This window comes from Phyllopteryx taeniolatus, chromosome 2 (assembly GCF_024500385.1).
Source record: "Phyllopteryx taeniolatus isolate TA_2022b chromosome 2, UOR_Ptae_1.2, whole genome shotgun sequence".
NCBI lineage: Eukaryota > Metazoa > Chordata > Actinopteri > Syngnathiformes > Syngnathidae > Phyllopteryx > Phyllopteryx taeniolatus.
Window position 1 is genome coordinate 22,261,602 of NC_084503.1, and position 18,985 is coordinate 22,280,586.

General features: G+C 41.1%; 1 protein-coding gene across 4 annotated transcripts in view; it reads right to left on the reverse strand.

The window, feature by feature from the left end:
* The window catches only part of cdh8 (cadherin 8), a 253,702-nt gene that overhangs the window by 54,631 nt on the left and 180,086 nt on the right, over positions 1 to 18,985 (reverse strand). For all 4 annotated transcript variants that reach the window (XM_061765341.1, XM_061765342.1, XM_061765340.1 and 1 more), the window contains exon 4: positions 1,030 to 1,149. In XM_061765341.1, the coding sequence (XP_061621325.1) occupies positions 1,030 to 1,149 (120 nt within the window). The remainder of the gene's footprint in view (positions 1 to 1,029; positions 1,150 to 18,985) is intronic.

An 18,985-nucleotide genomic window follows, 5' to 3' on the forward strand; every position in this document is an offset into this window, starting at 1 on the left:
CCCCTTTGGCCCGGAGGACACGATGTCCACAATTTCCAAAAACAATTTGAAATATGGACTTGTCGAACCACAGAACACTTTTCCACTTTGCATCAGTCCATCTTAGATGAGCTCAGGCTCAGAGAAGGTGTTTGTTTCTGGGTGTTGTTGATAAATGGCTTTGCTTTGCATAGTAGAGTTTTAAGTTGCACTTACGGATGTAGTGCTGAACTGTATTTACTGACATTGGTTTTCTGAAGTGTTCTTGTGCCCACGTGGTGATATCCTTTACACATTGATGTCGGTTTTTGATGCAGTGCCGGCTGAGGGATCGAAGGTTACGGGCATTCAATGTTGGTTTTCGGCCTTGCCGCTTACATGCAGTGATTTCTCCAGATTCTCTGAAACTTTTGATGATATTATGGACTGTAGATGATGAAATCCCTAAATTCCTTGCAATTGTACATTGAGGAACATTGTCCTTAAACTGTTCGACTATTTTCTCACGCACTTGTTCACAAAGAGGTGAACTTCGCCCCATCTTTGCTTGTGAATGACTGAGCAATTCAGGGAAGCTCCTTTTATACCCATTCATGGCACCCACCTGTTCCCAATTAGCCTGTTCACCTGTGGGATGTTCCAAACAGTTGTTTGATGAGCATTTCTCAACTTTCTCAGTCTTTTTTGCCACCTGTCCCAGCTTTTTTGGAACGTGCTGCAGCCATAAAATTCTAAGTTAATGATTATTTGCTAAAAACAATAAAGTTTATCAGTTTGAACATTAAATATCTTGTCTTTGTAGTGTATCCAATTAAATATAGGTTGAATATGATTGGCAAATCATTGTATTCTGTTTTTATTTATGTTTAACACAACGTCCCAACTTCATTGGAATTGGGGTTGTACATCCAACTCACCGTGTTGATGTCTCAGAGTAATTGATCAAGATTAAAGTTTAACCACCGAGTAAAAGAGGGTGCTTTGATCTTGTGCTTTAATGCAGGCCCCTCTAATTTCAGCGAGCTCTTGAAAATGAACTAGAAATTTCACCTGAGTTGGGGTCCACAGAGAAGTAGGGCTGTCCCTCCAGGATGCTGTAGACCAGCTTGGCGCTGTTGCCGTACACTGGGTCATCGGCATCGGTTGCGGTCACTCGGGTCACAGGGGTACCTGCCGGGGTAGAGCGTACCATAAATAATCATTGTTTTTAAACAAGTTGATAGTGTTAAACACATTTTATTCAGAACACTCGAGAGCATTCAGAGAGCAACAAGAGTCACATGACTTGACACTAGTCCGAAACGTCCCAATTTCAGGACTCGTGACTTACTTTTGAAAGCTGCAGTCACTGACAACACGGGTGCATTTCAACGAAAAAGACTCCGCACTTAAGTAAAATCGGGAAAAAGAAAATGGTGATATACAAGGTTTGCAAATGAAAGATAAGAGACACCTGCGATTGGCTGGCGACCAGTTCAGGGTTTACCCCACCTTTCGCCCAGAGTCAGCTGAGATAGGCACCAGCACACCCAAGACTCTAGTGAGGTTAGAGAATGGTGATGGATGGATGGATGAAAGATAAGAGACACAACATGACATCTAACTTCATCCGTCACTATGACGCCCTGAGACGCAGGTATAACTGGTTAACTTCAGAGTTTAGCTCACCGATAACTGATCAAACAAAAGCTAAGCCTCATGTCAGTTTTGCGTTTAATTGAGAATATATTTGTATACATAGATGCTGCCTTGAGTGGGTTGACTCGATGCTGCGATATGCTAGTGTGTCCGCCATATTTGATGTGGCAAATCTAATGCAAGTCAGCAGACTGAATTTCATAAAGTGACAACCTATAAAGTGCACAAAGCTCATGCCTCTCATTCACGCGCACACACACACTAATATATTTGGGAAAAATTACAAATGTTTGCAGGACATAAGGACCGAGCCCAACCCCGAATAGCAAAAATATGCAAATAATTGATGCACCCTTATAATATAAAACATGGGAATGAGCAGGGGTTTCTGTGAAAAACGGGGAATAGGTTACCCCTAACAATCCGCAATAGGTGAATTCGCAGATGCTGACTATGGATATTCTCGTAAATATTTCAATATTGGCAGCACCGTGGGCGACTGGTTAGAGCGTCTGCCTCACAGTTCTGAGGACGAGGGTTCAATCCCCGGCCCCGCCTGTGTGGAGTTTGCATGTTCTCCCCGTGCCTGCGTGGGTTTTCTCCGGGCACTCCGGTTTCCTTCCACATCCCAAAAAAAATGCATGCTAGGTTAATTGACAGCTCTAAATTGCCCGTAGGTGTGAATGTGAGTGCAAATGGTTGTTTGTTTATGTGTGCCCTGCGATTGGCTGGCAACCAGTTCAGGGTGTACCCCGCCTACTGCCCGATGATAGCTGCGATAGGCACCAGCACCCCCACGACCCGAGTAAGGAGAAGCGGCTCAGAAAATTGATGGCTGGATTGATATTTCAATATTACATATTTATCACTACAGTAAGTGTTGAAAACATAGATAGCAACAAGGATTAGAAGAGAAGATGTATTTTTTCTAAATGATATAAGAAATATACATTTTATTGAACTCAATTGTTTCATTTAACTTTTTATACAGTATGTGTAAATATGTCTTTGTGTTGTGACTCAGCAAGATTCTATGACTTGATTTACAAATTTCTTAACACAAGTGATGACTTAACTCAATGTGCTTGAAATTTAGTAATCACTTGACTTTTTTGTTGTATGCCACAGTAATTTGGGATTGCTTGAAACTAGAAGGCTAAGACTTGTGATTTGCAGCTATGAGACTTATCGTAATTTCTCGTGTATAGTTCGCATTTCCCCCCCAACAATTGTCAAAAATCAATAGCACATTATACATTGGTATAGGAAAAAAATAACTTTCACATTTTATAAATGTATGCCTCCACATAGTGGTTATGAAAAAGCTGTACATGTTCATTCCAAAATACCACCGCCACCTAGAGGTTATGAGAAAGGTTTACACTTTCATTCTAATATGCCACCGCCACCTCGGTTAGGGTTATAAAAAAGGTGTAGCCTACACTTTCATTCCAATATGACAGGGGTACGTATGACTGCATATATGTACAGTTGTGCTCATAAGTATACATACCCTGGCAGAATTAGTAAAATATTGTTTTGTTTTTAAATATGACTGATGACTGAACAACAACCATCATTAATTTCTTTATGGTTATGTTTTGTTTAATGATAATGCTTTTCTGAAACCGTTTAATTTGAACCCCATTAAAATAAAATTAAATGTGTTTCGCCTGGTCCTTTATGTTTTCTTTAAAGAATTGTACCCATCTTACAAATTCTGCCTGGGTAATCAAACATATGAACACAACTGTGTGTTTTCTAATTTACTAAATAAAAGTAGGGCTGTGAATTTCAAAATAAGAGCAAGTAAATTAAAAAAAAGTATTACAAATAAAGTGCTTAACTTCAGAACAATTCTTCGAAAAAAAAAACTAACAAAATACAGATATAATACTTCATGTTTTGATCATATGGGTAGAAGCAAAATCATGCATTGTAAAAATGCAGTATACATAGGTAAAAGGGTTTTCCAGAATTTGAGGTCAACTTTGGAGGTGCGTATTATACATGGGTGCGCATTATACACGAGAAATTACGGTACTTACTAATGCGGACTCTTTTGGCCAGTTACCGCCGTTTTTCAAACTCAATTGTCAGTCATGTGACGCCCTATCAATCAAGTCAAGTCCTCTCCTTCAAATCATATTCTGTCAACTAAATCCGGCACGCCTTCTTGACACTTTGGATGAGTCCATCAAGAGACCTGCTGAACGAAAAACGAAAGCTTTAATTTCAGCGACCTCTTGGTGTTTGACCCTTTTAATGAGGAATGAGGAATTTCAAATTGAATTTTCACCTTTTTTTGGAGCCAAATATGAGTCAGAATTTTCAATCACATCAATCCCCGGCCATAATGTCTAACTTCCTGACTCACAATTTTGGGGGCCACAACATAACCCAAAACTCACCAATTTTACCAGTGAGCATCCCAGGAACATGTAATAATTTGTGAATTTGGGGGTTCCCTAACACAATCACGTCCCACTGGAGAAATTTTCCCCCAATACCAATGTTTCACTGATCGACATGGAATTCGTTGGACATTTTTATCATAACAGGTTGCATGGATATTCTCAAGGACCCATGCCGAGAATTGAATAGGAAGTCAGCCATTAAAATTTTAAGCAGCCGCTTTTGGGCTGATCCCATTGCTCGTACTTTGAAGAACTCCTGGTAGGGAATTCATCCAAATGAGCCCAATCGGAAACCAGTATCCCAGACAGATGGACGACACTAAACTGCATCTTGTTAACATTATAGACTTACACCTGTGTGTGTGTGTGTGTGTGTGTGTGTGTGTGTTTTTCTGGCATGTGACATGGCCCCACTTGAGACTCCTTATGACGGGCGTTAAGCTTTACTGAGCATTTTGCGTTGATTGGCCGTCTCCCTCCAGCTTCCAGCGAGCCTGATGGATGCGTGGCATATTTATAGATGCGCTACAGAAGAAGTAATTTGTCAACTGGAAGCCAAATTCCACCTTTTTCATCTCTGATTTTTAGAAACTATTTGAACTCATATGTTGACTCACCTGAAAAAAATAATGTTAAGAGAGTGAAAAAGCTATTCAGACAGCTTTTATATGCAATCTTCTCACCAAAAATGTAGCGGGCGTCTCTGGCGAAAATCTAATAATGTAGAATAGCTAACCATTCAATTGGGCTATTGAAAAACACACTGAAAAATAGATTATTAAGGAGTTATTAATGCAATTAAACTCATTCAGCCTTAGGCATGGTGAGCGAGGACCTCGTTGGTCTTTTTGAGGGAGCGAGAGAAAAAAATACAGACAAGCTGGCTGGAAGCTAAAGACGGAAATGGAAATTTTCCTGTGAAAGATGTTTAAAAGCTAGGCTGGCTACAAACGCCGAGCAGACCCTCATCACAGGACAAAGCACAAGATATTTTGGCCTCCGACGCAGCAATTCAGAGGTTCCAGAAACATGAAAAAAAATCATGCGCCAGCTGTGATGGGAAAATACAAAAAGCCTGCAAAGTTCACTGCATGCTGGCCAAGAACCTGACGTCTGTGCTGTGAAGTGTAGGGCGGCCAATCCAGGGTCTAGTCTGCCTTTGACTCCAGTTTCCCTGCCACCCTGAACAGGATAAGTGTTAAAAAACGAATAGACAAAGAATACACATCACTTCCAAACACTGGTGTTGCGTTAGCGCAGCAACTGCAAGGTGACTACAGCATGGTCAGACTGGACATAACAAAGGGTTTAAAGAAGAAACGCAAGTCACAGTGCATCGCAAGAATACATGCAGATGGAATGATATAATATTATGGCAATGTTATCACAGTTGCAGTGCATAGAAATTCTCAGTGGGATCACGGTTGTGCTTTTTTCCCACCCCACATTGTCAGTGATGGATTAACAGTAATTGCGACGTGTGTGGTCTGGTTATAACACAAAAGTAAAAAAAAAAAAAAGATAAAAGAACAATGTAAAAAGCCACCTTTTTGTGGCTGCTGAGAGCTTTTGTCATTGTCACGAGCCAATTATTTCACAACGAGAGGGTGGTCATCTGAGACACGACCACTCCACTAAATCACAGTCTCAAAGATTTATATTTGCCACTGCCTGTTACACCTCCCGTGGTGATTACACCGTAGACAAATGAGCTATTGTTTGTATCATAAGCACACAAAAAAACAGCTCTAAACACAGCAGTTTGTGTATGTTCTCACTAACAACGGCCGCTGTGAGCCTTTAATAACACCTGTCATTATAGAAGTGGATAAAGAACAACACAATGGTAAGGAATCTGTAATCTTGGATTGTCTGTTTGTGGGTGCCAACTGATACACGACGTGTAAATCTTTCAGCATCATATCTTTTTACACAACAAATCTTCAATAACAAAATCAAATGTCAAGGTCACAGAAAAAGTCAAAAACTCATAAGACAAAAAAATAACTCAAATTTGACGCAGTTGTAATCCATGGGTCTCCAAACTAGATATTTGCTCAGATAATGAAATTTTGGTGATAACTGATCTTGATTTTAAGGAGATATTGAAGGTCAAATTCCACCAATGACAAGCTCAAAAACTACATTTCAACAAATCACGTTGTCGTACCTCAAATTAAAGGCCCCATGGAGTGCTATCTGGGTATGTAAATATAGTGTCACTATGTATGCCCTTATGTGCTGATGCAGTCCCCAAAAATATGTTTTCACAATGCATAAGGTCAACAATGTATCTTCAAAAAAAAACACGAGTCACATCTCAAATTAAAGACCTGGATGAGGGCTTTCCAATTATGTCACGATCTTGTCACAGTTATCCTAAATAATGACACTGTGACCAAAAACATGTTACTTTTGCTTTTGTCACCATTCAATATTCCATCAAGTCAAAATTCTATTATCAATAAACCATATTGAGTCATACCTCACATTAAAGCCCTTGGTAAGGGCTTTCCAGATATGTAATTATTGCAATTTATCGTGTATAATGCGCACCCATGTATAATACGCACCCCCAAAGTTGACCTAAAAATTCTGGGAAACCCTTCTACCTATGTATAATGCATTTTTACAATGCATGATTTTGCTTCTACCAATATGATCAAAACATGAAGTATTATATCTGTATTTTGTTAGTTTTTTTTCAAAGAATTATTCGGAAGCATTTGATTTGAAAACCTCATGCTTTTTTTTATTTACTTGCTCTTATTTTGAAATTCACAGCCCTACTTTTATTTAGTAAATAAGAAAACACACAGTTGTGCTCATATGTTTGATTACCCAGGCAGAATTTGTAAGATGGGTACAATTCTTTAAAGAAAACATGAAGGACTAGGCGAAACACATTTAATTTTATTTTAATGGGATTCAAATTAAACGGTCAAGCATTTTGGAAAAGCATTATCATTAAACAAAATGCAGAGGGTTGCGTCAGGAAGGGCATCCAGCTTAAAACTTTGCCAAACAAATATGAGCGTTCACCCAAAGAATTTCATACCGGATCGGTCGTGACCCGGGTTAACATCGTCCGCCACCAGCGCCGTTTATCTGCAGGGCGCCAGTGGAAATTCAGCTACTGTGGGTCGAAGTCGAAGAAGAGGTGGAAAGCGGGTTCTTCGGCAGAAAGAGAAGAGGAAAGCACAGAGCCTAGAACTGAATGTGGGGACTTTGAATGTTGGGACTATGACAGGAAAATCTTGGGAGTTGGTTGACATGATGATTAGGAGAAAGGTTGATATACTGTGTGTCCAGGAGACCAGGTGGAAAGGCAGTAAAGCTAGAAGTTTAGGGGCAGGGTTTAAATTATTTTACCATGGTGTAGATGGGAAGAGAAATGGAGACGGGGTTATTTTAAAGGAAGCGTTAGCTAAGAATGTCTTGGAGGTGAAAAGAGTATCAGATGAGGCTGAAACTTGAAATTGAGGGTGTTATGTATAATGTGATTAGTAGCTATGCCCCACAGGTAGGACGTGACCTATAGGTGAAAGAGAAATTCTGGAAGGAGCTAGACAAAGTAGTCCTGAGCATCCCAGACAGAGAGAGAGTTGTGATTGGTGCAGATTATAATGGACATGTTGGTGAAGGAAATAGGGGTGATGAAGAAGTGATGGGTAAGTACGGCATCCAGGAAAGGAACTTGGAGGGACAGATGGTGGTAGACTTTGCAAAAAGGATGCAAATGGCTGTAGTGAACACTTTTTTCCAGAAGAGGCAGGAACATAGGGTGACCTACAAGAGCGGAGGTAGAAGCACGCAAGTGGATTACATCTTGTGCAGACGATGTAATCTGAAGGTGGTTACCAACTGTAAGGTAGTGGTAGGGGAGAGTGTGGCTAGACAGCATAGGATGGTGGTGTGTAAGATGACTCTGGTGGTGGCGAGGAAGATTAGGAAGATAAAGGCAGAGCAGAGAACCATGTGGTGGAAGATGAGACAGAGTGTTGTGCAGCTTTTCGGGAAGAAGTGAGACAAGCTCTCGGTGGACAGGAGGAGCTTCCAGAAGACTGGACCACTGCAGCCAAGGTGATCAGAGAGGCAGGCAGGAGAGTACTTGGTGTATCTTCTGGCAGGAAAGGAGAGAAGGAGACTTGGTGGTGGAACCTCACAGTACAGGAAATCACACAAGGAAAAAGGTTGGCTAAGAAGAAGTGGGACACTGAGAGGACCGAGGAGAGGCGAAAGGAATACATTGAGATGCGATGTAGGGCAAAGGTAGAGGTGGCAAAGGCCAAACAAGAGGCATATAATGACATGTATGCCAGGTTGAACACTAAAGAAGGAGAAAAGGATCTATACAGGTTGGCCAGACAGAGGGATAGAGATGGGAAGGATGTCCAGCAGGTTAGGGTGATTAAGGATAGAGATGGAAATATGTTGACTGGTGCCAGTAGTGTGCTAGATAGATGGAAAGAATACTTCGAGGAGTTGATGAATGAGGAAAATGAGAGCGAAAGGAGAGCAGAAGAAGCAAGTGTGGTGGACAAGGAAGGGGCAATGATTAGTAAGGGGGAAGTTAGAAAGGCATTAAAGAGGAGGAAAAATCGAAAGGGAGTTGGTCTTGATGACATTCTTGTGGAGGTATGGGAGCATCTCGGAGAGATGGCTTTGGAGTTTTTGACCAGCTTGTTCAATAGAATTCTGGCGCGTGAGAAGATGCCTGACGAATGGAGGAAAAGTGTGCTGGTGCCCATTTTTAAGAACAAGGGTGATGTGCAGAGCTGTGGGAACTATAGAGGAATAAAGTTGATGAGCCACACAATGAAGTTATGGGAAAGAGTAGTGGAGGCTAGACCCAGGACAGAAGTGAGTATTTGCGAGCAACAGTATGGTTTCATGCCTAGAAAGAGTACCACAGATGCATTATTTGCCTTGAGGATGTTGATGGAAAAGTACAGAGAAGGTCAGAAGGAGCTGCATTGTGTCTTTGTAGATCTAGAGAAAGCCTATGACAGAGTACCCAGAGAGGAACTGTGTTACTGAATGCGGAAGTCCGGAGTGGCAGAGAAATATGTTAAAATAATACAGGACATGTACGAGGGCAGCAGAACAGTGGTGAGGTGTGCTGTAGGTGTGACAGAAGAATTTAAGGTGGAGGTTGGGACTGCATCAGGGATCAGCCCTGAGCCTCTTCCTGTTTGCAGTGATGATGGATAGGCTGACAGATGAGGTTAGACTGGAATCCCCGTGGACCATGACGTTTGCAGGTGACATTGTGATCTGCAGTGAAAGCAGGGAGCAGGTGGAGGAATAGTAGGCATGCACTGGAAAGCAGAGGAATGAAGATTAGCCAAAGTAAGACAGAATATATGTGCATGAATGAGAGGGGTTGTGGGGGAAGAGTGAGGCTACAGGGAGAAGAGATAGTAAGGGTGGCGGACCTTAAATACTTGGTGTCAACCATCCAGAGCAATGGTGAGTGTGGTTAGGAAGTGAAGAAACGGGTCCAAGCAGGTTGGAACGGGTGGAGGAAGGTGTCAGGTGTGTTATGTGACAGAAAAGTCTCTGCTAGGATGAAGGGCAAAGTTTATAAAACAGTGGTGAGGCCAGCCATGATGCACGGATTAGAGACAGTGGCACTGAAGAGACAATAGGAAGCAGCGCTGGAGGTGGCGGAAATGAATATGTTGAGGTTTGCTTTAGGAGTGACCAGGTTGGATAAAATTAGAAATGAGCTCATCAGAGGGACAGCCAAGGTTCGATGTTTTGGAGACAAAATTAGAGAGAGCAGACTTCGATGGTTTGGACACGTCCAAAGGAGAAATAGTGATGGATATATATCCATCCATCCATCCATTTTCTGAGCCGCTTCTCCTCACTAGGGTCGCGGGCGTGCACTTTTTTTATAATCAGTAGGTGGCGGTGGCATTTTGGAATGAAAGTGTCCAGCTTTTTCGTAACCACTAGATGGCGGCATACATTTAAAAAATGTGAAAGTTTTTACCATTTGCCCCTATACCTATGTATAATGCGCACTATTGACTTTTGACAGTATTTTTTTTTTTGGGTGGAGGCAATGCGCATTACACATGAGAAATTACAGTACTCTTTTTTAAATTTTCCTATATGGTGACACAGTGACCAATAACAATGTTTTTGTTTTTTATTTTTTGCTTGAAAATAATATCAGTCCTTCCTCCAAAGGTGCAAACATTTTAAATTCAATTCTCAACCAACCACATCAAGTCACATCTCATATTAAAGAACTTGAGGAGGGTTTTTCAGCTCTGTAACCAAAATGTGTTTTTGTAGCTTGAAAATGATACGGGTTGCGCTTCGACATTGTCAAAAATATATTTTCAACAGTTACGTCACACCTCAAATTCAAGGCCTTGATGAGGGTTTGAATACAGGAAGTCCTCGAGTTACGACGCACTCGACCTACGATGTTTCGACCTTACGACGCCTGTGCCTCGTCCGCCATTTTGTCCCCAGCACCATAGTGTTTCTGCTTAGCTAGTGCATAGTGCTTGTCTCTGTTTGTGCGCCGGGAGTATCTTTGCCTTTTTCGCCCTCCTTTTTTTACACTCTCAGCAGTAATGGTAAGTACAGCATCTTATTTTTTTATTTTAATGTATTTTAGTTTCTTTATACGAAGTGTTAACCTTTCCTGCTACAGTCACCTGACCGTGGTCGGGAGACGCAGAGGTTAACTCCCTTCTCTCGTTGCACAGCTGAGCTGGGTGGCGGCAACAATAAAGGCACGAAGCACCGATTTGCTGCTTTAATTGCTTTATTAGATCCTCTGCACATTCGACATCAACGGGTCCTCCGCTAATCACGACTCTTCCCTGGTCGCCGTCACTACACTTGCCACTGTACACACTCGCACCGGCGCGAACTCCTTCCTCCGTCGCAGTCTCGTCTCACTCACACATCGACGCACACACACACCCACACGCACTGAGCTTGCTGTCACAATCACGTGGGACAATATCCGTAACAGAAGTATTTCGCCGTAAATTTCGACTTTAACGGTGAAATCCGACTTACGCAGAAAATCATGTTACGTCGCCAGCGTAGGAACGGAACTCGTTTGTAAATCGAGGACTTCCTGTATATGCAATTATTTGGTCACTAGCCTCCTGTTTGACTCAGTAACAAAGAAATATGCCTTTTTTTTGCTTGAAAATGCGCAGGAAAAAAGCCCACTGTGACTTTGAGATCAGCCGAAAAACTTTCACCGAAACTTGTCGGTTGAGTAACTAAGATATCAAACTAGTTCTTTTTTGACAGAATGCATTAGACGTTTAGCAGACACGTATCCTCATTAAAATCAGGCCACTCGTGCGGCTGTATGGTAGAGCAAATTAGATCCTGTGTGCCACCGATGTTTGCCAATTGTCAAATGAAAAACAGGAAAGACAGCTAAGGAAATTGCACCTTCTCCCGGAGATGCCACGTCTTATCTTTGCTCAAGTTAAATTACTGCCACTCGAGCGAGAGAAGGCAGCCAGCCACACACACACACACACACACACACACACACACACACACATACACACACACACACAGACACACACACACACGCCTAATTATGAAAAGTACCTTCGTCCTTCTAAAAGGTGTTTGACTACTGCAAACAGGCTTTATAAATCCCGAAGAGGGGGACATCGAGGGTGTGGTGGTTCATAAAAAACAGTGAAAGCGTCGAGCCATGAAATAGCTCCATCTTTCTTTCTTTCTTTCTTTCTGCACCACACCACTCTTGGATTAAAAAAAGTGAAGGATTAGAACGCCATTGTTTTTTGGTCCCATTTCAAATCACCAGATTATCTTTCCCAAAACATCCTGGCATGCAGATGTTGGATCCTGGCAAATGTTTGCAGCTGGAGGAGGGACACTTCCTCCGCCTTGACATTATGGAGATTACAATGCCCGCTTCAAACTTCTCCCAGTGTGGAGAAGGCTTTAAAAAAAGCAATGGGGATTATCCGTGTTAAAAACCAACAATGGAAAATGTAATATGCCAGAGTAAGTAAGCAAAATGACTCGCGGGCGTGTACACAAATATGTACGATATAGGGTATTGAATATGCAGTGTGTTTTGTCTCCACGTTTACACTCTAATGACCAGTGAAGTGAAAGACAAAACATGCGTATTTTTCTACAGGAGTAAATGGATCGGAATGGAAAGCGGTCGAAAAAAGCAAAGAGAATTGACAGTTTAATGATCTGTAAAAAAGAACAAAGTGAAGAATTGCAATTGCCTGATTTTTTTTTTTGCAAAACCTCAAAGAAAAGACGCTCAATTCATTGAACCAAATTTTTTTTCCATATTTACAAAAGCGTGCATGCTTGAGGTTTATTAAAGAGTACATTGTTTTGAGCATTGAAATAAATACATTAGGTTCACTTAATTCCAAGATTAAATTGTCTCTAATGTTTATGACAAAGATCAAATACATATGTTGGGTCCTCTCATGACAAAATGTATTAAAAAAACATCAAAGACCAGACAAGCCATTCCTTGAACACTACATTTGGAGTAGGGCTGCACGATATTTTGTTTGAGCATCGTCATCGCGATGTGCATGGGCGCAATAGTAACATCACAGGGTCGGCTGTGATGTTGGAAATGAATCAACTGTAATATTAAAAGTGACCAGCAGAGGGACATCTTTGGACATGATCAAAAGATTACAAGATGGTACGCCTGCTGCATTGCCTATTTCGCGTTTCAGATTGCAATTTGGCAGGCGAGGTCCATTCAGGGACACTGCGTAAATAGGTGTTCTTTTGTAATCCAGTACATAATTGTAAAAATGGATTACTAAGAAAATTATTATTTGTATCAAAATCCATCCATCCATTTTCGACATCGCTTATCCTGGTTAGGGTCGTGAGGCGCTGGAGCCTGGAGCCTATCCCAGCTGACTTCGGGCGAAAGGCAGACTGCACCCTGAACTGGTCGCCAGTCAGTCGCAGGGCGCACATAGACACGGACAACCATTCACACTCAAATTCACACCAACACTGAGTGGGAACTGAACCCACGCTGCCCCCACCAAAGTCAGGCGAGTGTACCACTACACCATCATTGACTTTGTATCAAAATGCTTTCGTTAAAACACTATTATCACACTGTGATAATATGGAATTTGTTTTGTAATATAAAAATAGATTAATTATTTTGTTATTATTGTGTTTTGTAATATAAGGATAAATTATTCTGTTAATATAGTCAGAGCTGCGAGGAATGCAAAGTTATCAATGTCCTTTCACCCTCGTTCCTGTCATACTGTGTTGGGTGTTTTTGTTTGCACATTAAGGACAAAAGTCCTGTTTTTGCTTTAATTCCTAATTTAAAATTCCTAATTTTCCCTCATGTTTTTGAGATTATAGGATGAAAGCTGCAGCTGGCTACTAGTGTGGACTGAATGGGTGGCAACAATGGGGAAATGAAATGCCAGTATTTTGAAGGTAATAGCAAGCCAAAAATTCTCCATCCCCCCAGACCGCTCCCCCCAACAATGTTTTTTTGTGTCACCTTTTTCATGCTTTTTGAGTTTGCATGACTGCATATCTTTATGTGCCCTGATTGGCTGGCGACCAGTTCAGGGTGTACACCGCCTCTCGCCCAAAGATAGCTGGGATAGGCTCCAGCCAGCCCGCGACCCTAGTGAGGATAAGCGGTACAGAAAATGGATGAGTGGATGGATAGCCAGTCAGGAACATATTGAAAAAAATAATAATAATTATGAACTAGTTCGTTTTTGGACCAGTGAACTTAGTCCACATCATGAATTGAATCATGAACTATGAACTGAACTAGTTCATTTTTGAAACGATGAACTGAACTTCGAACTAATTTGCCAAGACAATGAACTTTCCAAACACCGACGCTTTATTATTTCACGTCGCAATATATATCACAGGTTTAACACATTTGCAATGTAATTTTTTTACAATATCGTGCAGCACTAATTAGCAGCTAGTTTTACAAATGCACATATATGGAAGACTGTGACCAGCATTTACAAAATAGTATCTTATGTTTTTTTTCAAGACTCTTAATTGTCTTTAATGTTTATTAAAAACATTAAAGACAAGACGCTGAGTAAATTGAAAACAATTGTCTTCTTCATCTTTACAAAAGCTTTTACAATTGGGTCACTGAAGACTAAATAGTTTTGCAGGTGTTAGGGTTGTTCAAGATACGAAATTGTCATTGATATTTATGAAAAACGTATGCTCGATTCATTGAAAAATAAATTGTTCGAACTTACAAAAACATACATGATGGTTAAATGAAGACAAAAAAGTTTTGAACATTTAATTTGTTTACAATGGGGTAATGCAAATCTCTGGGTTTGACTATGAGGCTTATTAAAAATTTCAAAGACAAGACACTCGAGACATTGAAAGAATATTGTCTTACATATATGTTACAAAAACGCAGAGTAAATTGAGACAAAAATGCCTTCAGCATATACAAAAAATTAAATAAAATGTATGTTAGGTTCCTTCAAGACTAATGGTCTTTGATGGTTATGAAAAACGTACGCTTGAGTCGTTAAAAAATTTTTTTTGTAAGACTTTACCAAAACACATACATGAGGTTAATTTAAAACAAAGTTGTTTTTCTCATTTATGAAACAACAACAACAAACCATCTTATGCCCCCCGAAAAAAACCCCACATAGATTTAATGAAGACGAAATTACATTAGGTCCGTTCAGCATTAATTGAAACATTTTCTTTGATGTTTTGACACCCCTACCCATCGAATGGTGTGACCAGTGGGTTAGAATGTCCAGTAATGTCCCCTGCACTTTAAAGCTGTCTTTTTTTTCTCAAAATGGTAACTACACGCGCAATCAATATGTTGACTAAATCAACTTGATTTAAATTGGGGAACAAAGCCAAACCTCAATTGCTCGTCTAATTACCTGTCAAGATAACAAATACTGGACTCACCCCCCTGAGCGACAACTGCACTTTGCTTTGACTTTCCATCCCCTCCTCAATCATGCCAGCCACACTCTGTCTGGCAATATTGTATTAGAGTGAAAAATATATTTTACAATAAACCATCACTTGTTACTGCAAATAAATAAGAAAAACATGTTATTCATTACCTATTTCCTACATTCCTCAGGCAACTTCTCACCCGCTAGAATTCTGTTGAACAAGCTGGTCAAAAACTCCACGGCCACCTCTCCTAGATACCTCCACAGGTACGTCATCAGGACCAACTGCCTTTCCATTTTTCATCTTCTTTAGTGCCTTTCTAACTTTCACCTTACTAATCATTGCTACTTCCTGGTCCACCACACTTGCCTCTTCTACTCTTCTTTCTCTATGATTTTCCTCATTCATCAACTCCTCAAAGTATTCTTTCCATCTATCCAGCACTCACACCAGTCAACACATTTCGATCTCTATCCTTAATCACCTTAATCTGCTGCACATCATTTCCATCTCTATCCCTCTTTCTGGCCAACCTGTACAGATATTTTTCTCCTTCTTTAGTGTCCAACCTGGCATACATGTCATCATATGCCTCTTGTTTGGCCTTTGCCACCTCTACCTTTGCCCTACATCGCATCTCAATGTATTCCTTTCTCCTCTCCTCGGTCCTCTCAGTGTGCCACTTCTTCTTAGCTAACCTCTTTCCTTGTATGAGTTCCTGTACGTCTCCTTCTCCCCTTTCCAACCAGAAGACACACCAAGTACTCTCCTGCCTGTCTCTCTGTTCACCTTGGCTGTAGTGGTCCAGTCTTCTGGAAGCTCCTCCTGACCACCGAGAGCCTGTCTCACCTCTTCCTGAAAAACCGCACAACACTCTTCCTTTCTCATCTCCCCCCACATGGTTCTCTGCTCTGCCCTTATCTTCCTAATCTTGCTCCCCACCACCCGAGTCATTTTACACACCACCATCCTATGCTGTCTAGCCACACTCTCCCCTACCACTACCTTACAGTCAGTAATCTCCTTCAGATTACATCGTCTCCAAAAGATGTAATCCACCTGCGTGCTTCTACCTCCGCTCTTGTAGGTCACCCTATGTTCCTGCCTCTTCTGGAAGAAAGTGTTCACTACAGCCATTTCCATCCTTTTGGCAAAGTCCACCACCATCTGTCCCTTCAAGTTCATTTCCTGGATGCCAAACTTCCCCATCACTTCTTCATCACCCCTGCTTCCTTCACCAACATGTCTCTCTCTCTCTGTTCAGCTCCTTCCAGAATTTCTCTTTCACCTCTAGGTCACATCCTATCTGTGGGGCATAGCCACTAATCACATTATACATAACACCCTCAATTTCAAGTTTCAGCCTCATCACTCGATCTGATACTCTTTTCACCTCCAAAAGACATTCTTAGCTAACGCTTCCTTTAAAATAATCCCGTCTCCATTTCTCTTCCTATCTACACCATGGTCAAATAATTTAAACCCTGCCCCTAAACTTCTAGCCTTACTGCCTTTTACCTGGTCTCCTGGACACACAATATATCAACCTTTCTCCTAAGCATCATGTCAACCAACTCCCAAGCTTTTCCTGTCATAGTCCCAACATTCAAAGTCCCCACATTCAGTTCTTGTCTCTGTGCTTTCCTCTTCTCTTTCTGCCAAAGAACCCGCTTTCTACCTCCTTTGTCTTCGACCCACAGTAGCTCAATCTCCACCGGCGCCCTGCAGGTTAACGGCGCCGGTGGCGGACGTTGTGAACCCGGGCCACGACCGATCCGGAATGGAATTCTTTGGATGAACGCTCATATTTGATTGGCAAAGCTTTAAGCCGGATGCCTTCCTGACGCAACCCTCTGCATTTATCTGGGCTTGCGACCAGCCTAGAGTTTGCACTGGCTTGTGCCCCCCTTAGGGCTGCATTACACAAAGCCCAATTGAGTCATCATTTAATACTTCAAAATTATGTACAGAGATTCTTGGAATTAACAACTTTTTCAGTAAATCAAGCACTATGGCAAAACTTAAATGTAACAGTAAACACAATGGTTTGGCTTGGAATGAAATATGGAAACATGATAAGCAGCCCCTCCTTTGTACAAAAAATAAACTAAGGCAATTTAAGATTCTTAATATATTACACCCCATCTCAGCTCCATAAAATGGGTTTCAGAAAAAGGACAGTAAATTTATTAAATGCAGTGTTGGTGAAGGAACTCTGCTCCATTTGTTGTGGGACTGCCAGAAAATAAATACATTTGTTTGGGCATAACAAGGCAAGAAATATTTTCTGTTTTAAAGAATGCAATCTGGGCCTGTTGCACGATGAATAAACTAAGTGTTTATATACAAATTTTTTAGGATGACCGTTTTGTGGGCGGCATGGTGGACGACAGTGGTGGACGACTGGTTAGCACATCCGCCTCACAGTTCTGAAGACCCGGGTTCAAAACCCGTCCTCGCCTGTGTGGAGTTTGCATGTTCTCCCCGTGCCTCCGAGGGTTTTCTCCGGGTACTCCGGTTTCCTCCCACATTCCAAAAACATGCGTGGTAGGTTAATTGATAACAATAAATTGCCTCTCGGTGTGAATGTGAGGGGTAATGGTTGTTTGTTTATACGTGCCCTGCGATTGGCTGGCAACCAGTTCAGGGTGTACCCCGTCTCTCACCAGCTAGCTGGGATAGGCTCCAGCACGTCCGCGACCCTAGTTAGGATAAGCGGTTTGGAAAATGGATGGATGGATGGACTATTTTGAGGGGTGCATTGTGTAGATGGTTTATTTTGGTGGATGGTTTGTTTTGGGATGGGGTAAGAAGATGGGTGGCTCAGTCAGTGTTAATTTGCATTGTGTATGTTTTTTTCTGATTCTATCTTGTGATTCATCAATAATAAAAAAAAAAATTTGTATGTAAACATCAAAGATAACGGAGAGTATTTAATGTACTAATGTATATATCATAACATCAAAGACAATTTAGTTTTCTTTGAATCAAGCGTACATCCATCCATCCATTTTCCATACCGCTTATCCTTACTAGGGTCACGAGTATGCTGCCGCCTGTCCCAGCTGACTCTGGGTGAGAGGAGGCATACACCCTGAACCGGTCACCAGCCAATCGCAGGGCACATATTTTTATAAAGATCAGAGACAATTTACTGTAGTTTTCAAATAACGTAGGGTACGCATTTTTCATGAACACCAAAGACACGTGTCTCATATGAAACAAGCAGAGTGGCACGGTAGACGAGTGGTTAGCAGTGCATTCGCTTCACAGTTCTGAGGATCGGGATAATTCTGGGCTTCTAGTGTTGGGTTTGCATTCTATCACCATGGGATTTCTCCGGGTATTCCTGTTTCCTTCCATATTGCATGAACATGCATGTTAGATTCCTTGAAGACTAAAAATCGTCCTTAAGATGGGCGCCAGCTCACCCACGACTCCAATGAGGATTAGCGGTGTGGAAAACTAAAGGATGAACCTAGCATACGTTTTTTTGTAAACACCAAAGACAATTAAGCTTTTGATACACTAGCCGTCTATATTTTTCGTAAACATCAAACACAATTTAGTTTATGATGAACTCAGTGTGTGTATTTTTTGTAAACACCATAAACAATTTACTATAGTTTTTTAATAACATAGCACATTTGTAAACAAAGAGAGGTGGGTCTTAAATTAACCACACATTGGTTGTTTTCGTAAACACCAAAAACTATGCAGCTTTTGATGAACCAAGAGCTTAACGTTTTGTAAACATCAAAGAGAATTAAGTTTTTGATGAACTGAGCGTGTTTCATGTAAACATTAGAGACAATAACATTTTAGATTTTGTGATTTCAGTGAACGTCAATGACAATTTAGTTTTACGTATATGAACCCAGCAAACCTGTTTTTCATAAACATTAAAGACAATTAAGTCTTAGATGAACATGACATGCATTTATCTTTTATTTCTTTTTTACAAACATTGAGGACTATTT